This window comes from Alosa alosa, chromosome 7 (genome assembly GCF_017589495.1).
Source record: "Alosa alosa isolate M-15738 ecotype Scorff River chromosome 7, AALO_Geno_1.1, whole genome shotgun sequence".
Taxonomy (NCBI): domain Eukaryota; kingdom Metazoa; phylum Chordata; class Actinopteri; order Clupeiformes; family Clupeidae; genus Alosa; species Alosa alosa.
Window position 1 is genome coordinate 31,071,781 of NC_063195.1, and position 21,893 is coordinate 31,093,673.

Consider the following 21,893-nt stretch of genomic DNA (forward strand, 5'->3'; position numbering starts at 1 on the left):
GGATGCCAGGCTTAGCCTAGTTTGTGCTATTTATGGTCTCCCATTATTAAACAGCCTGGTTTAGCATGTTTAATATAACAACCCAGTCCCAGTGTACTTGTGTGGATTAATGTAACAATGTTGTATAATATGCCAAGGTGATCAGGTTACCATAGACATAATGAGGCATAACGTAAGACGGTAACCTATATTGGAAGCGCACTAGTAAGATGCTAGTTCCTGGGCTGGCTAGTTACTCCAATGTTGCTTAGTATGGTTAGTGGTGGTGCTCTATTAATAGAGGCCCAGCTAAATCCTCTCTTCATCTGCTGAGTCAGAAACACAGGCAGACGGGTGCAGGTGAGACCGCACACTTTCTACCGCATCACATGGAGGAGATCAGCGTAGTGTGAGTGTGTATGTGTATGTGTGTGTGTGTGTGTGTGTGTGTGTGTGTGTGTGTGTGTGTGTGTGTGTGCGTAAATATAAGACGTGATGTAAGTGTTGGAATGTGTTAGCAAAGCTATAAAACGTATTATATATGATTATATATGTGCATGTGTGACTTGCATAATGTGTATAAAAATTAGCAAGCATAAAATAAGTCACAAAAATAAATCATCACAATACTACAAGGGTGTAAAAATGCAGAATCTGTATGGAATGTGGAGTTTATAGATTTTGGTAAACAGGACTAGAACACAAGAAGCTGGGAGATCATGAAATTACTTTAGGTAATCTGTTTATTGATAATTATAATTAATAATCCATCACCAGTTTGCAAAGGTTAGGCTGTGCAAACATACTAAAACAGCACATATACCACCTTGGTTCCCAAGCAACAGTGTAATGAGAATCATATACAATTATATTCAAAGACATGTACAGATAACGTTTCTGTTCTTATACTTAGAAAAATATAAAGTCCAAGCTTTAAATGGACGAAAGAGAAAGATAGAAAGAAAAAGATTCACAACAGTACTGGCACATAAGGCTGTTAGAAGGAAAATGTACATCTTAAAAGCCCACCGACAGTCTGTGCCATGTCAATGATCCACATTTCTGTGTTGAATCGTGTGTTGCATGTACATGTGTGTGTATGTGATAGGTCAGGCGTGCACTACTTGATAGCTATTCCAGTGAGTGCAGTCTGTCAGTAGCCATCATACATGTACCAGTCATCGCTAGTATTCCTACAAGACTGCTAGATCCTATTGTGTCCTTCTAAGCTAATGGCAAGAGAAGGGAAATCAACTCAGTCATAGAGTCTACTGCTGAGGCGATCACTTTAAGCATGTCTGTCAGGTGAGAATTAAGTTAATTCAGAAGTCAGTAGCGGTCACTCAAATCACTTAATTTTTTTGTATTTGTCAATCAATTGTGTTTTGTGAGTCAATTTGTTCTGCGTCGATATTCTCATTTCTGTCGTCTCCGCTCCTCTGAAGTGACCAAAGTCTCCTGGTTCTGCCGAGAGCGGCAGGTTGACCGGCTGATGGCTTTCGCTGAGAGAGGTGTGTGAGGCTGTCAGTGGGTGGGCAGGGGCAACACTCTAATGGACACAGCTGTCAAGCAGGGACAGCGAGCGAGGGAGGGAGCGAGGGCGAGGAAAGGAAGATGGGAGGAGGAGAAGAAGAATGAAGGAAGGAAAAGATGAGTGTCGACTGATAAGGACGAGGAGGAGGAGGAGGAGGAGGAAGAGGAGGACGAGGAGGAGGAGGAAGAGGAAAACAGTACGTCGCCATTATGTGAGTTGCAGATGGCACACGGCAGTGTTTATTAAACAAACTGCCAAGAGTGGTCCTCTCAGATACAAACATTTGCCTGCCGACTGCTACAAAAAGCTGCATTAATAGAGTGAGGGATCGAGGGAGGGACCTGGTCCTCAAAGAGCCTGGAGCTCATGCCAGAGTGCTGACGTCAAAATGGAGGGAGAAGTGTGTGTGTGTGTGTGTGTGTTTGGGGGGGGATCTGAATTATAAACAACAGTCAAAAACTCAGTCTTAAGAGTATTGTTATTGCTCACCTCGCTGTGACTACTTAGGCGTGTGTGTGTGCGTGTGTGTGTGCGTGTGCGTGTGCGTGTGCGTGTGCGTGTGCGTGTGCGTGTGTGTGCGTGTGTGTGTGTGTTAGACTAGTGTTATTAGCCTACTGGATTGAGGCAGAGTCTAAATATTTCCTCTCTGCCTCTCTCTCTCTCCATTTCCTGGAAAGGAAGTCGTCTTGGTGGGTGGGGGGTGGGGTGGTGCCGGTGTTGGTGCCATCAGCCATCGGGGATCCATTACCTCCATCATTAGACTGAAATGACAGGGGGGAGACGGAGGACAGCGGAACCAGAGGCTGGCCCTGTGACCTCCGCCCCATGCCAGATGCCGGCCCTGCCGGGGGGAGCCTCCACCGATCCACAGAGCCAAGTCAGAGTGGCCAGAGTCGGGAGGGGGCAGCCTGATGCTGAGAACAGCTGTGGGAGGACTACGGCAATTAGCTCCATTTTGAGAAGAGTGGAGTGGGTATACAAGTGGATGATTTCTAATAGGCCTTTATCATTATTCATTAAATGTAATCAAAATACTCAGATAATACTAATTCAGTTTAGACTGTGTGGAAGGGATAATACTAATTCAGTTTAGACTGTGTGGAAGGGATGGTGTCGCATTATAATCCTTTCCGATGGCAGCATTTTTGCTGTGTGCACACGTGTTTATGCACGTGTGCTTCCTCATGCTTGTGTGCAGTTTTCTGAAGGTGAGGACATAAATTAGGCTTTTGGACCCCATCATATGCAGCAAAAGTGTATCTGTGTGTGTGTGTGAATATGTGTATGTGTGTGTATGTGTGTGTGTATGTGTGTATGTGTACATGTGCGCATGTGTGTATGTGTGTGTATGTCTGTTTGTGAGCATATGTGTATGTGTGTATGTAAGTATGCACATGTTGTGTCCCGTGGCATATTAATAAGGACATGTACTGACTGACATGGAACTGAAAACAAGCTTTTTTTGTATGAGGGCGTACATAGATACACACTCACTCACTTAGCACTACAGACAACACCTGGGGGGTTGGAGAGTTAACACACACTATGCTTCTGTCACACTGAGCAGACATGTGCCTAGAAGCAGAGGGTCTTGGGGCAGCAACAGTAGAACACAGTTAGAAACTCTAATTAGATGATTTAGCCATTATGCTCACATCGCACTTTTTCCTTTCTACCCACCCCCCACCACCAACCTCCACCACGCATTTAGTCAGACCCCTATCCTTTTTCCCATTGGTCGAGCCCATATCCAATCAGAGCGCTCACACGGCGGAGCTGGACACTTTGACCCAGCCCACCTCTGCGTAAGCCCCGGTCACGTGCCAGTAGAGCGCGCCCATCAGCTTGGTCCAGGCGCGGGCCACGTCGGTGGTGAAGCACTCGCCAAAGTCGTCGGCCAGCACCTCCAGGATCACGCCGCTCAAGATCTGAAAAAGACAAAGGAAGGAGGGATGAAAGGAGGAGAGAGAAAAGGATAAAGAGAGAGAAAGGAGAACGAGAGAAAAAAGGAGGGATGAAGATTATAGTTCTTGAGACTACAAGGTTCCATCCAGGTGATGTCACACTGTGAAGATGGCTACAGGTTTTGACAGAACGCTTCTGATTTTAAACTCGATCTCCCCACCTAGACTTACTTCACCCAGTGACAGCTTTTAAAATGAAACAGGGCCTTACAGAGCGATCACATCCATTAGCAAGCCATTTCATTCACCAGGCTTATCAGAGCAGGTACAAACACCTCCATCGGCAGCATAATTAATGTGAGATGTGTTTATAGAATATGATTGCAAACTGGACAAATCTGACCTGAAACAATGGAGAGTGATTAGTGTTATCGGAAACACTGTAGATACAATGTGTTTTCTTTTTACTTTGTATAGTGTCATTGTAACACGTTTGGACTCTGGCTCTCTGAATAAGATAAACAACCTGTCCTGGTAATGTAACCCAATGTCTTGAGGAAGGATCCAGTACATGGCATTGTTTAAAATAGCTTATCATCATTTAAAATTTATATATTTTTTAAAAGTAAATATCGGACAATATCCATTTAGTTATTGTGATATGACCAATATGTGCCATCATTGCCGAGGCTACTGCCTTGTCCACCATTAAAACTTATGAAGCCACCAATGATTCAGAGGTACAAACACTTGTGTGATTTTAATCTTCTCAGAACCAATGTAACTTTTTGCACAAAAAATTCTTTCCTGTTAAAAAGTACTTTTTTTTTTATTTTCCAGGGGTGAGAATTCAGACAGCACACTGACAGCTAAAAGTTCCCTACAAAAAGAAATCTCCAGTTTAAAGCTCTGGGTGGAACGTTTTTGTCTGAGTGGAACCCTTTATGTGTTCTTCTAAGTAGAGACGCATTTCTGAGAACCATTATGTATCTGAGAATGATTACTTCAGTCAACATCATTACCCCCACATGTGTGGTCTCTCTCTTACCTTGAAGTACACCGGCTCCACCTTATGTTTCAGCGCGTGGGCCTTGCCCACCAAGCTCAGGACGGAGGACACCTTGTCGGCGTCGCTGAGGTTCTCCACCACGGAGTTGATGGCGTTCATGACGCGGCGGGCGTGCTGACGCAGCTGGCTGCTCTTCTCCATCTCCTCAGGGTCCTCCATGTCCTGGAACTGGCTGAAGTACTGCTTCGCTGACGGGAAGTTCACAAAGAACCTGCGGAGAGCCAATAGGTCCATTAATAACACGTCTAACTCCACTAAGAGTTCCGCTTTGCCTTCCCCCAAATATTATTCTCTCTTATAAATAATTTTTAGAGAACCTTGCGGTAATTAGTGCAACTGTTATGCAATAGCTCATTTCAGGTACCCTTTCCTTAGTGGTAGGTTTGATTTAAAGTACAGAAATATCTTTCCTGACATAGACCTTAACCAAAATAGGTAAAAAGCCATCAGCATTCACACCACACAGACACTATAGAATGACCTTTGTTCCACTACGTGGGACGTTTGTCATCTTGAACTAATACAAGATGTCTTCTAGAGATGATACCACCCACGGGTGAGCGTGACATGATGTTGACAGCAGGTGAGATGATTGGGGAGCACTGTAGACCCTAACAGCCAGTGACAGACAGCTTCTTCTGCTGTATCCTCAAATCAACCCTTTGGTTGGTGGACCACACACCATCAAATGTTAAATGCCATCTTCAAAAGAGAAAACCAATCAACAGCTCAGTTTCAGCTCATTCTGGCATTGGCATAATGTACTCCACTTCTCACTGCCCCCACTATCAGACCAACATAAACCTCCATCAGACTTTTTAATTATGACTGAGTTGATATAATGGATACTATTATCTGCTTATACGCTGCTTGGTTGAATTTCCTATTGTGATGCACTCTTTAGAACGTCAATTAACTTTCAGATTATTACATTTTCATACAGTGAATGTTATTATTCATATCTTTTATATGTGCTTGACTTGACCATGAGAGGAATTATATTGGTGGAATACATAAGTGTAACAAGACCATAACTAAGGTTCCCTGAGGAGAGAAAATGAGATTCACGGAATATAACGTAATGTTCTCTAATCTAATCAAATGAGATCAGAACATTTTTACTCAGTGAACTTGTAGAATCCACATTCATTCTCCTTATTTGCCAGGCAAAACCCAGTGATAACTGTTGCATAATGAATCTGTGAAATCTCATTTCTCATAACTCCCATTATCTAATTGCGGGTGAAGTCACCTAAAATCTTTGCCGTGTGCAGTCCATCCAAGAGAGAGAGAGAGAGAGAGAGAGAGAGAGAGAGAGAGGTGACCTCATGAAACTGGAGCTAAGTCCAGACATTTATGGGTGTTAAACACGCTGAGCTATCATAGCCGGAAAAATCTATGTGCTCCACCACAGGCCCTGAGCACATGATTCACGCTCGGCAGAGGAGAATGGTAATCATACACATACAGGCTCCCGGGGCCACACGCACACACACACACACACACACACACACACATGCACACACACACACACACACACACACACACACACACACACACACACACACACACACTGACTTTCTATCTCACTGAGCGGAGACATTGCTCATCTCGGTGGGTCACACAGAAGCTAATGAAAAAAATGTCCCCCCCCATACACACACACACACACACACACACACACAAACAGTAGCTTTGTCCGTGTGCATGGAGCCATCCCGCTGGTGATTAGCCCCTTGGCCACCCTTTTCCCCAGATGAGGTGATTTGGACTGTTGTGTGAGTGGATATGTGTGAGATGAAGAGAAAGAGTCAGAGAAAAGAATGGAGAGGGAGAGAGATGGAGAGAGGAATGTCATGTCTCTGTGTACGTGTGTAGTGCGTGGACTGGAAGTGTGGTGTGTGTGTGTGTGTGTGTGTGTGTGTGTGTTCATTGTGTGTGTGTGTGTTCATTGTGTGTGTGTGTGTGTGTGTGTGTGTGTTCATTGTGTGTGCGTGTGTGTTCATTGTGTGTGTGTGTGTTCATTGTGTGCATGTGTGTGTGTGTGTGTGTGTGTGTGGGCAGTGCAGTGGTGCTGCATAAATGACTGGCAGCCGGCAGCTGAAGAGGTGCTGATGAGAGGGAAGTCATTAAGTGTCGGCGGGTGTAATTACTGACAGGTGCGGGGAGCAGAGGAGAGGGGAGAGCAATGAGAGAGAGAGAGAGAGAGAGAGAGAGAGAGAGAGAGAGAGAGAGGAGAGGAAAGGAGAGGAGAGAGGAGAGGAGAGGAGAGGAGAGGAGAGGAGAGCAGAGAAGAGGAGAGGAGGAGAAGAGAGGAGAGGAGAGGAGAGGAGGAGGAGAGAGGAGAGGAGGAGAGGAGGAGAGGAGAGAGAGAAGAGAGGAGGAGGAGAGGAGAGAGGAGGAGAGGAGAGAGAGGAGAGGAGGAGAGGAGAGAGGAGAGGAGGAGAGGAGAGGAGAGGAGAGGAGAGAGAGGAGAGGAGGAGGAGGAGAGGAGAGGAGAGGAAAGGAGAGGAGAGGAGGAGAGGAGAGAGGAGAGGAGAGAAGAGGAGGAGAGAGAGAGGAGGAGAGGAGGAGAGAGAGGAGAGGAGGAGGAGAGGAGAGAGGAGAGAGAGGAGAGAAGAGAGGAGAGAGGAGAGGAGAGGAAAGGAGAGGAGAGGAGAGGAGGAGAAGAGAGGAGAGGAGAGAAAGGAGAGGAGAGGAGGAGAGGAGGAGGAGGAGAGGAAAGGAGGAGGAGAGGAGAGGAGAGGAGAGAGGAGGAGAGGAGGAGGAGGAGAGGAGAGGAGAGGAGGAGGAGAGGAGGAGAGGAGAGAGGAGGAGAGGAGGGAGGAGGAGAGGAGGAGGAGGAGAGGAGGAGGAGGAGGAGGAGGAGGAGAGGAGGAGAGGAGAGGAGGAGAGAGGAGGAGGAGGAGAGGAGGAGGAGAGGAGAGGAGGAGGAGAGGAGGAGAGAGAGGAGGAGAGGAGGAGAGGAGGAGAGGAGAGGAGAGAGGAGGAGGAGAGGAGAGGAGATCAGAGGAGAGGAGAGCAGAGAAGAGGAGTGGAGAGGAGAGAGGAGGAGAGGAGAGGAGAGAGGAGAGAAGAGGAGAGGAGAGCAGAGGAGAGGACAGCAGAGGAGAGAAGAGGAGAGAGGAGGAGGAGAGGAGAGAGAGAGAGGAGAGGAGAGAGGAGGAGAGGAGAGGAGAGAAGAGGAGAGGAGAGGAGGAGGAGGAGAGGAGGAGAGGAGAGAAGAGGAGGAGGAGAGAGAGAGGAGGAGGAGGAGGAGAGAGGAGAGAAGGAGAGGAGGAGGAGAGAGAGAGAGGAGAGGAGCCCCCTCAGCCTCTGCCCCCACCAACCCCAGTGCAGCTTGAGAGCCTGGTCAATGTTTACAGAGCTGGTTTGAACACACAGCCTCTGAGCCTCTGCTAATGCTCAACCGCTACCATCAGATAAGCACAGCCCATTGAGACCATACGGGAACTATGATGTTGCCTTTATTCTCAAAAGAACCATGTTATCGCTCTATAACTCTGTCTCCGTCTCTGTCAGTACCTGAGGAATCCTTCAGGGCTTCCATTGTTAATGTAATATTGTTAATGTTAAACAATTGTTAACGACTCAATGGCCTAAACAGATCCAGATTTGATAAGCAAATTAAATTATGACATTGTCCTTTCCATGGCACACTTCCAGATATGATCAGGCTAGTGATTAGTGTGAGTGTTTTTTGTCCAATATTGTTTTGAAAGATGTGTTTTACAAGATACCATAACTAACAAAAGGGTTGTAGGACTCACGTTAACACAAATGTGGAAAGTGGAATTGTTGATATGCCTTGGTCACAGCACAATGACACTAAACACTGTTGTCATAGTGCAGCTTAACATCTGCCAACGCTCAGTTTGGCCCTCGGCAGCACCCTACCATCAGACCCTGCAGATCCTATGACATGCTATGCCGAGAAAAGAGCGCTGGCGTGCAGCGGCGTCCAAGCGTACCTCTCCCAGCTGTCTCTTCTGCTCTCTTTGAAATACCATTGAGGAGCTTGGCAAGTTCGAAGCCCAGAAAATTACCGTGAACGATGCACAGTGCTTAACAGGAACCAGCACGAAGGATGCTGGGTGCCCCTTTAAAATGACTGATGTTTACCACATCAGAAATAGCTTTGCAAAGACATGCCTCTGCCTCGCTTGGCTAAAAATGCCTTGTGTATTTCAGAGAAGCTCAACATTTTAGGAACATTTAGAAGCATTTTAGAAACATTTTAGGAACCAAGTGAGGAATATGGTGAGCAGGTCATGGTTGCTGATAAGACTTGGCCTCAGTGCCACAGCATGTGAGCTTTCCCAAATGTGTGAAAGGAGAGTGGCACGTCTCCGTGGCAGCACAGCCGCTTGTCAAACACATGGCTCCTCAGCTACATTGGCAGCCAGCTCGCTGCATACTGATCAGCTCTGATGAGAGTGTAGGGTGTAGGGTAGCCTGTATGCATTGCGGTGCTATACAAGCACAACTGACTTTTCAGGCACATGCACACACATACCACGATCTGGCGACAATTGTATGGGGGGGGGGGTGGGGGTTTCAAAGAACTTCTGCTTTTGAAATGAGGATGAGATGGATTCCATATGGCAACACCGCTTTGACGATCCCTTTCACAGATCACTGATGCTAATGACTCTGGGTTCAACTATCAATTACTGCGCTCCCACAAAGAGTAGCCTTCATATATGCCGTGCCATTTTGAGCATGAGGCTGTAAGACTGGACACGTTGACATGCTCTTTTCCACTGCTCGTCGGGGAGAAGGCTGACATATGGGCCGAAGGCCGCTAGGTGCTCGCCATGAAGTGGGGAAATTGTATTTGTACGCATTGATGATATTTGCTGGGGCTACTGTCAGCGCAGTCTCTTGCATGGCTACTACCATTTCATTTGGTTTGTGTGTCAGTGCTAATGTCTGCATAGGCAGGTCTACAGCCCCGCGTCCTGTGGGGCATTAAGCGGCTTCAAAACACGAATGCCAGTGTACCATGAGATGATGCCATTTGAGCTATACAGAGATAATATCCTACCCCCAGTACTTACTGTGCGGCTTAACTCGGTACAATCACCATGTATATTTGTCGAATGTTATCGAATTTTGAAATAATAGTGATGATAAAGAAATCCACATGTATTGGTTGGTGGTTATAAAGAATGTGCAGCACAAAGACGTGGGTTGTCAGGGCTGGGAGAACCTCTCTTCACTCAGTATAAGAGAATGTATGCAAATGAATGTAAATGGCTGGCACTCATTACGTAAGGGGTTGGCTTCCAACAGGCAATGCAAACATCCACTCCAGTCTCCAGTCCATGCTGGATATCTCTTCTCCTGCATCTCCTGTTCGCTGCCATTAACTGGTCATCTTTTTTAGCCTAGATCAACCCTGTGTACCTGTCTGTCAGATTTTTCTTTCTTTCTTTCTTTCTTTCTTTCTTTCTTTTTTGTTAGTGTACCATTCAATTAGATTCTCTCTCTCTTTCTTTCTCTCTCTCTCTCTCTCTATTTCTTTGTTTTTCACATATCTCCTGTCATATTTGCGCCCTTCCCTTCAGTAGAGCTGTCTGTATTGGCCCCAGTGTGGTGGTCAGTGGAGACAGCTGGTGTTTGTGTCTGTGGGGACTGATTGGTGGGGATCTGCTCTGGCTGCCCTCGGAGGACGAGGCATGGTGTCTGCCCCACCGTCTGGGGGACAGCAGGTGGGCTCTGCTGACAGCTCTGCAGAGACGGGGCCATCCCATCATCACTGTCATCATCATCATCATCCATCAGAACGACACGACAACAGAGGGCGGCTTGTGCGTTAGAGCTTCACTAGTAAGGTGTGTGGATTTTTGGTTATTTTTGCATTGTGGTCCTTACAGTTTAGGTTGAAGAAGTTTCTGGAAGTTTCAAGGAACTTGTAATGTGTCAGCCAGCCCCTCACCCAGCTTAGCTTTTCTTGTCATGCGCTAAAAACATCAATTTCTATGACAACGGTACATTTTACAATCCGTTCTTTTCTAGCTCAGCAGAAACTGTCCAAAACTCTTCACAGAGAAAACACCCCCATATAATCACCCCCGTCCCCTGCCTGAATACACTCCACACTCCCCTGCCACCACTGGGGATAAACATGATGCTGGGTGTCTAAAACCTCACTGCAGAATTCCACTGATGCAGCTCTTTCTCCTGGCGGGCGGCGGAGTGCTGAGTGGGTCCTGTTTAATCTGCACTCTGGAGAAGAGTCGCTGTGAGAGCCAGTGAGCGCTAGAGAGATGCCCTGTGGGGCAGTACAGCATAGAGCAGAACAGCAGCAGTGGAGAGAGGAGAGGAGAGGAGGAGTAGAGAAGGGAGGAGAGGAGAGGAGAGGAGGAGTAGAAGAGCAGGGAGGAGAGAAAGAGAGGAGAGGAGTAGAGAAGGGAGAAGAGGAAGGGAGGAGAGGAGGAGTAGAGAAGCGAGGAGAAGAAGAGAAGAGAGGAGGAGAGGAGAGGAGAGGAAGAGAGGAAGAGAAGGTGCCAAAGAGGTGCCAGGCCCAGGAGCTGCCACCCACAGATAAGAACCTCACACATTCTGTTTCTGCAATGCACACCCGCTCTCTCTTACACACACACACACACACACACACACACACACACACACACACACACACACACATGCACACACACACACACACACTCACACACATGCATGCACTGACAAACACATACACACAGACATACACACACACACACACACCCTCACTCACACATATACGTACATATACACACCCACACAAACACACTTACACACTCTCACACACAAACAGACACACATACACATACACTCACAAACATACACAGACGCACTCTTACAAAGACACTCTCACACAAATACACATATATACACACAAGCACATAGATATTGCCTACATACAGAGGCTGTGTGCACACTCATACACACACACACACACACACACACACACACAAATACCTACTCATATACGCACACACAAATACACACTCATATATACAGCATATACACACACACACACACAAATACACACTCATATATACACACAAATACACACTCATATATATACACACACACACAAATACACATTCCGTTGCACCTTCACACATTTACATGGACACACGTTTGCCCACGCTCACACATCCACCCACACATGCCCACCCACGCACACACAAACACACATATACATACACTCATACACATAATAACATGTACACAGGCACACACACACACACACACACACACACACACACACACACACACACACACACACACACACACTCTCCCTCTGTCTCACACATGAGAGATGCAGCAATGGCACTGGGAAGCACACTCAGACACAAACACAAACACACACACACACACACACACTCAGACACACACACACACACACACACACACACACACACACACACACACACACACACACACACTCTCTCACATACAAATTCCGCACCTTATATCGTGCCCCTCTCCCCGAAGGTTTTTGCTTCAGGGATTTGCTTGTCACCTCATACCTACAAATCACAACATGCCACCCTCACTTCTGACGGTCGCCCTGGCAACCTGAAGCTTGCTATTTTAACGAGTCCTTGGGGTCTGAAGCGTGGCGGCGGCGCTATGTTAGGAAAGTCCAAAAGCCCAGGTGGAAACTCCACACACACACACACACACACACACTCACAGCACCACTGGAAAAAAAAATGAAAGTCATTAACACAGCCCCAAGCCTGGTTCTCTTCAAGCTGACAAAATGCTCTGAAACGTCGGCTTTTCACCTGCTGGCATTTTAAACATTGTGAAGCTTGCGCTGTCGCGACTCAGGAACTGGATATGGAGACGAGGATTAGCGAAAGACAGGGACAGAGTTGTGACTTGACGAGGAACAGGTGTCAAAAATAGAAGTCTGGTTAGACTTTCATACTTTTAACACTGGAAATGTATACAGTAGTTAATATCCTCTCCAATAATAGCTCCTTGGTGAAATGAAAAAGCTCTGCTGAGTATTATCTGTGCTCAGAACACTTGAGCTTGTCTAGAACATTTCTTCCATGAGCAAATTTTAACATTTCAGACTATCTGTCTATCAATTGAAATAAACATAATATCCCATCATCCAATATCAGTACTACAAAACTAGTCTCCTGTATTTACACACTGTAACAAGCAATCTTTTCACTTGTATAACTTTAAAGCAACACTATGCAAGAATTTGTATCATTCATATCTTTTCTATGTCAGACTACTTGTTGTATCATCATTCTTTTTGATGGAATATGATTGATATACAGAGATACAGTAAACAGATCAACATCGCTGTTTAGTTTTTACGTGCTGCCTCTACACTATGCTTTGGTTCGGATCGGAGCACTTCTCACAGAACACACTCTCCAGCAATATCAACAAAAATACGCCAGTTAGTATGTTTGCAAGCTGTTATCAGTGCCAAACTGGCCAGTTTATGGTGTTTATGTGCTTTTTGAAAATGTCTTTTTTTTACAATGTGTGTTATGTTACTGTATGGCTGTTTTAATCTCTGACTACATCCGTTTTCAAGTATTTCAAAGACAAGCCAGGTCCATTTCTATACAGTATATTTGCAGTTGTAGCTCCTTGAGCAGAGTGGAGACTGTGAGGGAGGAGGAGGAGGGGGAGATGGGTAAGATTGCTGTTCCGTCGCCTGCGGTGGCTTCAGCCTGATTTTGTTTCCGAGGAGAAGGAGGAGGTGTGCTTTTGCTCCAACCACATGTTGAGTGGTTCAGCTCAGGTGAGATCTAAGATGGAGCGCTCCAGGAAGAGCAATCATTTTCAGCTGCGGAGAGAGGAGCACCACGCTGGGTGCACCAGCTGTGTCCTCTTCCTACCAGTGCCACTGCACCAAATTAGTCTCATCTCTCTTTCTCTCTCTCTTTCTCTTTCACTCTTTCCCCCTGTCTCTCTCCTCTCTCTCTTCTCTCTCTCATCTCTTTTCTCAGTCTCTCTCACTCTATCTCTTCTCTTTCTCATCTCTTTCCCCCTGTCTCTCTCCTCTCTCTCTTCTCTTTCTCATCTCTTTCCCCCTGTCTCTCTCCTCTCTCTCTTCTCTTTCTCATCTCTTTTCTCAGTCTCTCTCACTCTATCTCCCTCTCACACCTATGTTATGGCAGCAAAAGTAACACTACACTATGCGATCGCAGCTCTGCTGAGCAAGTCCTCTTTTTCTGTTGAGATTAAAAAAGCACATTTCAATTTCAGCGTGACCGAATTCCCTCAAATAAAAAAAACAGAGCTTCCACAGGCATGTGCATAAATGAACGTCGCAACGTTCCCTCAGGCACAATCCCAACGGAGCGTCCATTCCCGGAGATTGGTGTTATTTCTGACACTGCCATAAAACAAGCAAGCAAACTTTTCTTCAGAGAGGACAGAGACTATGACCACCGCAGCCCTGAGAGATGGGAGTGAAGTAACAGGGACGATGTGGACGGTCAGGTATCAGCGCTGTTAAAAAAAGGGGGGACTCACCTGATGAGGATGGTAACCCCCACGTCCTCGCAGTTCTCGTAGACGCGTGCCCAGGTGTCCTGGATGATGGCCAGCTCGGTGTCTGAGAGCGGCTCCAGGCGTTCACGGGGCTCCTCGTCGCGGCCGCTGTCCATTCTCCCGCTGCTGCTGCTGCCGGTGTTGGTGTCGGTGTTGGTGGAGGTGGTGTTGCCGGTGGTGGTGGTATTGCCCAAGGTGGTGTTGTTGTTGGTGGTGTTGGCACGCCACGGAGAGGCCGGGAGCGAGTGGGGGGCGGCAGCAGCAGCAGCAGCCGCGGTGGTGGCGGCAGCGGCGGCACAGGAGGTGGAGGAGAAGGAGGTGGAGGCGTTGGTGGTGGAGGTGGAGGCGTTGGTGGAGGAGGCGGTGGTGGTGGAGGCGGTGGTGGTGGTGGCGGTAGGGGGGCGCGGCGGTGGCTGGGGCCGCGAGGCGGCCGGGGTCGCGGGCGACGAGGAGAGCAGGCGCTGAGGAAGTGAGCGGAGTGTGCGCGCCCACCCCCCACCCCCACCCACCCCTCGCCACTCTTTATCTACCCAGGCGCCCAGGGTGCCTGCGCTGAGCCCACCGTGCCTCCACTCTCTCTCTCCCACTCTCCTCTCTCTCCCCTTCTCTCCTCTCTCTCTCCCTGTACCCCCTCTCTCTCTCTTTCTCTCTCTCTCTTTCTCTCTCTCTCTCGGTCGGTGCTCCACTCTGGGGTGCTACTCCTGTGAGAGGAGAGTGGAGTGTGCGTCTCCTCTGCTGCTGCTGGACTGGGTGCTCGTGCGTCTCTCTCTCTCTCTCTTTCTCTCTTTCTCTATCTTGCGCGCGTGTTGCCTCTCCTCCCCCTCTGTTCCACAGCTGCTGCCTTCCCTCTGAACTTCTCCTGGGTTTGTGAGGGACCTGAGAGGAGTGGGAGAGAGAGAGGGAGGGAAGGGGTGGAGAGAGAGAGAGGATGAGGGAGAGCAGTCACAATTCCTGTGTTGCCAACCCATCTCCACATAATGAGAACACTCACACACACACACACACACACACACACACACACACACACACACACACACACACACAGATATGTACTCTCTCTCCGTTACACACACACACAAACACAAACATGCATACATGTTTTCTCTCCCCCTATTTTACACACACACACACACACACACACACACACACACACACACACACAAACACTTTACTGTAATGGTGCAGGGATGCAGGCAGAGAAACACTCCATGATGAGGGGGCTGTGCTTTCTCAGGAGACATAAAAGAGTCCATAGACAATGACAACCCCCGCCCCCCCTCCATAACACACACACACACACATACACACACACACACACACACACACATGCATGCACACACGCACCCAGAAAAGATGTTTCCAGTTCTACTATCTCTAAGGACAGCAGCGCTGATAGCTAGACAGCTTAAGGAGGGAAAAGATGGATATAGTAGCTGTTGTGTTATTTCTGCAAGCTCCAGCTCTGAAGAAGACTAAAGAGTGAATGTGTATCCTGTGCAAAGACACTTGTCCAGGGTCCTAACAGCCCAGACTGGTGTAGTAAAACTTCAGAAGAGACGCCAGGCGTCCGAGTGCTTTTTACTCTGTTTACAACACAGGTACAGGGCACTTTCCAGGGAAGTGTTCAGTGCTGGAGCGGAGAGTCTCACGCTGGTGGAAATAATGATAACTCTCGCTGCGTTCTTTCCGGAAAACCCCAGAGCTTGTTCTCCTTGTGGAAAATGAATGTTGTTTAACCGGAGCTTGACCACCCAGGGTTGATTATGAGCCAGCTGGGGGTGTTTGGGTAAACTCCAACGAGAGCTGAGCCGTTTTTCCTGGAAAGATCTCCTGCTTTTTAGGGCAGACGCATCAGCATCGCCCATGGGTGCAGATTTGCGTTAATGTCAACACTGCATCACTGTATGCACTGCTGACAACAGAATGCGACGGAACCGTGGGAGGACACCGAGGCAACAGAATGGGAGGACACCGAGGCACTTACAAAGAGTCCAGCAGTCCCGTTTCATTTGCTGTCCAGCCACCACAACTAACATGTTTTAAACATGTTTCACAGAGTTCTACACTGGTATGCCTTCCAGACATTATCACAGCTGCTGTATAATCTGATTTGCATAATCTTAAGAATCACAGTTTTTGTCAACTCCTCATCACACAAGCATTACACACAAGGGAAAATCAACAGAAAAAACATAACAGTGTTACTAATGGACTACTACAAAAACAGAGCTCCTTTATTGATAGACTATTTGAAGACAGGAACTCTTAATTACATGAAAGAAATTGTTGGTACTGTAGATACAAATGAAAATACTGTTGAGGTTGTAAGATGAAATAAAATACATCTCCAGAGAATCTCTTTGTGCTGTAATTTCACGGCTAACATAATGGGAGATTGATTGACTGTTACAAGGACAAAGCAAGGATATGCAAACAGAGAGCGGTTGAGTCCTAACGCATGACAAGCATGTCACTCTGAAAAGAAGTGTCTTCATGTTCGGGAGATGGCAGCCTGCAGTAACACACAAAGGCACTGCCTATCACAGCAAACAGCTCCAGTGGAAAAATAGAAGAAAATAGATACTACTGTATGTAGAGGCTTTATTTTGTACAGGGTAAACAAAACACATCCAGTCCACACTGCTTCACATGTAGATGACTGATAGACACAAGGTTTACAGAATCTCAGTCCTCCTCCTCCTCAGTCGAGGAGGAAAAACGATAACCCAACATACAGACCCCAGCATGGCGCACCATGTCTCCGCGTGTTGCCAGTGCTTAGCAACTGGACAGTCTGTGAGCGGCTCCTCTCCTCTCCTCTCCACCACTCCGCTGGTCCTCCCATGCTGCCCGGCGTACCCTCAGTGACCCTCCCTCAGCCACAGAGCTGCCAGCAACTGGAATAAACCAGTACAGCGAGCCGTGTCCATCTGAACCGATGGAGCAAACGCTCTGGCTAGTGAGGAGGGGTGGGGGGTTGGGGGGTCAATAGTGGCCAAGCCAGGCAGGCAGCATGGCCACATATTTACCCTCCGATTTCAGAGCCTCAGTGACTGCCCTTGATTTACCCCCACCGCACCCCATGCTGTCGAGTTTGACAGTTAGTCGGCCTTCAGTTTGATCAGTTTGTGTAAGAGCCGGGGAGTGGAGCGGAGCGGAGCGCATTGGTCTGTCAAGATCAGCTTTTGAGGAGTGCACTCAGGGGGCTCAGGGCCCATTACTGTGATTATTTCATAACTCTCATTGTGAGTTGCTTGCTTACACTGCATTTAACGCGTTAGAAGGCCACGCGCAGCGTAGCAGAGCGCAGCGGTCCGGCAGCCATGCAAGTGAACGGGACCGGGCAGTGCGGGGGAGTTGTGCAGTGATAACTGGGGTTCAAAAAAGTCGGGGAGGCAGCGGGGAGTTGTGCAGGAGGCAGTCGGGGGGGCAGTGTGCAGTGATAACTGGGGTTCAAGGTCAAGAGAGGCGCAAGGAGGCAGTCGGGGGAGTTGTGCAGTGATAACTGGGGTTCAAGGTCGAGAGAGCGCAAGGAGGCAGTCGGGGGAGTTGTGCAGTGATAACTGGGGTTCAAGGTCAAGAGAGCGCAAGGAGGCAGTCGGGCTGAGCTTGTCCAAGTGACATTGGTCAGTACTGACATGACATGACTCCACTTAATTTGACATGCTCTGGTGCATGTAAAATAAAGCAACATAATATATCCAAAGGAAAAAAAACTGCTAAACATTTAGTCTCACTACATCACGGTTGACATTATGGTTGTGGGATCCCATCACTGCATCAGAGCAGGCCAAGTAATTACATATGAAAATGGTTAGAACAGTGGGCGCATGCACTTTAGTCACAGACTTCAAGGTTGAGCTGACTTGAATATGTACAAATGTCTCTGAATCTGTTATTGTGTTTTAAGTTAAGCTCTCTGTAAATAGTGAATAGTAAGCCACATCTATCTATCTATCTATCTGTAAATAGTTAATAGTAAGCCACATCTCTCTCTTTCTCTGTAACTATACATTGTCGACTTGCTCAGGGGCGCAAGACAAACGTTTTCTCCACAGCCACCCATCTCAGTTAAATGAAACGAGGCTGGACATGTTTGTTGTACTTGCATGCCCTCTAGTGGATTGTTAATGGATGTACAAAGACACATATCTCCGGTTATTCCAGATTTTCCGAGAAGTTGAGTTACACGTCAGAATGTAACCTGTACTGGTGACTGGACGTGTACGGTGACCTCAGCAGTTTCCGCGTGTCAGCTGATCACAGATTCCGGATGTCATGGAACGTGTGGTGGAAATGGCGAGCGACAATGGTAAGACCTCTGCTATAAACTGCTACGTCTAACACGCCTTCGCTGAAATCAAGCCGCTGACGGCTGGACAAAAGCAATGACAACATGTCAAACGGGTTTCAGAGACGCACGGTCGCTCGTGAACGCTCGGCCCTTGCTTATTTGTCTGACTGCGTAGTCTTTGCAGAGCAGACTCAACGTCTACTTGTGCTGGGCAAGCCTATTAAAAGCGACGTCACTCGGCAGTCGCCAAATACGGTGCAAAATACACCGAGCAGCTACAGTAACGTTGTTCGTGATTCTGCATCCAAATAGGCTCCTCTGTAGGGCACGCAAACATCACATCACATGCACCTATTTTCACATTGTAAATGCTCAATAAAGAATCAGGCTATAGGGCATGTCTTAACAATTTCAGAAGACTAAAGTGAGTAAGTTTATCATGACTGTAGGTTTGGCTACACTTTAACAAATATATCTAGCTTATAATACAGGGCTTTGGTGGAATATAAGGCCTACAAGTTATCATGTGTGAGTTGTGTATGTACAGTAATGATGACACTCACACATGTTAGCAGGTCATCTTTGTCAAAGTTTATAATTATTACACAGGGCTGCAGAGTTATTGCAAAGTTTGTCTCTAGTAATGTCATCTATCCCTTTGCAACTATCAGAGCTATTTAAAACCAGATGGACATGTCAGTAGTGATTTCTCTGAAAATGTATTAATGATATTTGGGTGTTTTACAGTGGGCATATGTTTTACATGATTATGTACAGTCTAATGAATAAGTAAAAATATACTCACACTAATACACTTTATCCACTCCTCCACACACACACACACACACACACACACACACACACACACACACACACACACACGTAGATTTTTCCGTGGCTGGCCCCTCCACCACCCCCCGCAAACGTCAGGTCCGCTTCTCTGCCCGCCATGACATCATGCTGCTGCGGGAGGTCATCGTCCAGAACCCTTTCAAGTCCAAGGAGACGGGCCGTTCTTGGGGGCGCGTGGGCGAGATCATCACGGCCGCCCTGCAGGACGAGAACTTTGAGGTGGATGCCCGGCGCTGCCGTGAAAGGACCATGCTGCTGCTGGACTACTACAAGAAGCAGGACTTTGCCAGTCTGCGGAGGTACGCAACACACCCCCATTCATCCAACGCTGTTGGAGGATCCTCCGGTTCCTTTTTAGTATGTCATTATCGTGACCTTGATGATCTGGTTGAAAGAAATCATTTCAAACAGTATAGAGAAATATAGATAAAACTCAAAAGGTTAGTGATGGAGATACTGTGTAAAGTTAGCTACTGAAACATTCCAAAGAATTCCATCATCTGACTCACTGCATTTGCTTACATCTGCCAGAGTAACTAGGCCCTGAGTATATTTGAGGAGTATAAGGTGAACTAAAAGAGATGGACACGATACCTGAGAGGATTCGAGTGGTTCCTGTAGGCACCTGGTGATGCTGCTCCCTGTCCACTCCTCTGGTCCATGACTCAGGTTTGGAACAGAGAGGCTGTACGCGCAGAAGGAGGACCTGCTCCACGAGGTGCTGGAGCTGGAGGCGGAGAAGGGGCTGGCGGGAAAGGAGGAGAGTAAGTACCAGGACGAGGAGCTGAGGAAGCGAGTCCTGGAGGAGCTCAGCATGCCAGAACAGGACAAGCCCAACCTGCTGTCTGTGACAGAGCCCCCTACAGGTGAGGAATCAGCAGCGCTAAACACAAGCACCTCAGAATAAGCTAACTAATGATGTTGCTTAACAGAGATAAGCTGCCTTTAGTTATTTAAACAAACATACCTTTTACATGACAGAGCTTTATCGAAGCCAATCAGCCATGTTATAACACTGAATGGAAATATTGTAGTGTAAAATAGATACCTGTCCTGAATTTAAAATTGGTGCATGGAACCTGATCTACAGCAGTGCCTAAATGATCATAATTTTTTTTTTTTTTTGTACAGTTGCACTAAAATACTGTGCCACAGCAAATCATAGTGTTTTGAGACACTTGGTTATATAACTTGGTTATATGAACTTTTGTGACAATGTAATAGATACGTTTAGCTCAAGATTTAGATATCATAAGGTTAACTATTCAACACAAGTGAGCATAACAAAAACTTTCTTTAGCAGAAGAGAGCAAGAATACAGCCACATATGTTGACCTTTGACTCCATTGACCTTTGCAGCGGTCACGACCCCAGAGCCCGAGGAGGCGGAGGGGGTGGAGGAGCTGGTGGACCTGGCGGCGCCCACGGCCAAGCGTGCGTGCCAGTGCTGCTGCCAGACGTACTCGGAGATCCTGAGCTTCCTGGAGAAGCGGGCGGAGGCCGAGCAGCGTCTACGCGAGGAGGAGATGGCGTTGCGCCGCGAGGAGCTGGAGATCCAGCGGAGCAAGATCGCCCTGGAGCGCGAACGGCTCGCCGTCGAGAGGAGGGAGCGCGAGCGACGCTTCGAGCTGGAGAGCCAGGAGAGGCAGGTCATCCTGGACCTTCTCCGGGAGAAGGTGCTCAAGAACCCAGAGCCGGCCAGGGGGAAGGATGCTGAGGGATGAAGGACAACGACGGCTACTGGGCCTGGAACAGTAAGAGAGAGAATGAGTGGGGGGATGTGCTCTGAGACCAGTCAGAGGTTTTACGCAATGCTGCAGAGTTTTTTTGGACCCATGCAGACCCGTTTGTCACACCGTCCTGGAACTCTGAGGAATAAACTATGTTGACATTTCAGAAGGGCTATAAGATGTGTTAAAAAAAAACATCTTCAACTTCATGGGAAGAAATTCTTAAGACAATTTTTCTCCCCTTCTATGCCGAACATTGTTGAAGACTTTTAACCTTGTGGTTGATGCCTAAAACCTTTGCCAGTTTACCTAGTGGACAGCATTTAAAGGGACACCAGGCAAGCCTGATGCTTTTTCTCTACGAAACTCCCCCTCGCTCGGTCTGAAGCTCTTTTCCTTTTCTTTGCATCTTCCGTCAAGGGTTTTCGCTGCTTCTTCGCTGGCTCTGCCATTATACACACGTTTGCAACAATCTCTAGCGTTTAGTTAGCCTGCCTCTGTGCTGTAAACTGATCCTGCTTCGGGTCGTGCGGGTAGGATACACCAAACTTGCAAGTGGGATATTCTTCCTACAGGCAGTAGGGGCGGGTGAGAGAGCCTTCATTCGCCCCGTAATGAGTCATTTAACCATATACCGATTTACGAAGATGATTAACACGAAAACGTTGCCTGGTGTCCCTTTAAATGCCTTTTCCTTTCACTCCTACAATGCTGGGTAATTGTTGCTTTTTATAAATAAATGTAATTAGAATTAGCCTATGTCCTTTATTTTTGTAACTTGTTGTTGTGTGGTTTCATTAAATTGACATGACTAGTCACATCAACTATAGCCTACTTTTGACTGAATTATGTTACTTTGGTCACATTTGTTTAAATGTACCTGTTTCTTTATACTTTTTAGAACAGGCTAATTTCTAAGGCTTAGTAGCTCAACAACATTCTATTTCTTGTGGCAAGTTTAAAACTGAAGTGAAACACTGCAGTCCCAGCCCCACTAGCCTGT

General features: G+C 47.3%; 2 protein-coding genes across 2 annotated transcripts; one reads left to right on the plus strand and one right to left on the minus strand.

Moving 5' to 3' along the window:
• Window positions 1-704: 704 nt before the first annotated feature.
• Window positions 705-14,392, minus strand: cygb2 (cytoglobin 2). Its single transcript, XM_048247382.1, has 3 exons — window positions 13,997-14,392; window positions 4,466-4,697; window positions 705-3,441 (listed from the first exon to the last, which is right to left on the minus strand). Exons 1-3 carry the CDS (start codon window positions 14,128-14,130, stop codon window positions 3,277-3,279), a joined length of 531 nt encoding a protein of 176 aa, XP_048103339.1. The 5' UTR covers window positions 14,131-14,392; the 3' UTR covers window positions 705-3,276.
• Window positions 14,393-18,238: 3,846 nt separating this feature from the next.
• On the plus strand, window positions 18,239-21,302 carry si:dkey-45d16.4 (trichohyalin). Its single transcript, XM_048247381.1, has 4 exons — window positions 18,239-18,326; window positions 19,195-19,459; window positions 19,830-20,026; window positions 20,520-21,302. Exons 1-4 carry the CDS (start codon window positions 18,293-18,295, stop codon window positions 20,882-20,884), a joined length of 861 nt encoding a protein of 286 aa, XP_048103338.1. The 5' UTR covers window positions 18,239-18,292; the 3' UTR covers window positions 20,885-21,302.
• The last annotated feature ends 591 nt before the right edge of the window (window positions 21,303-21,893 follow it).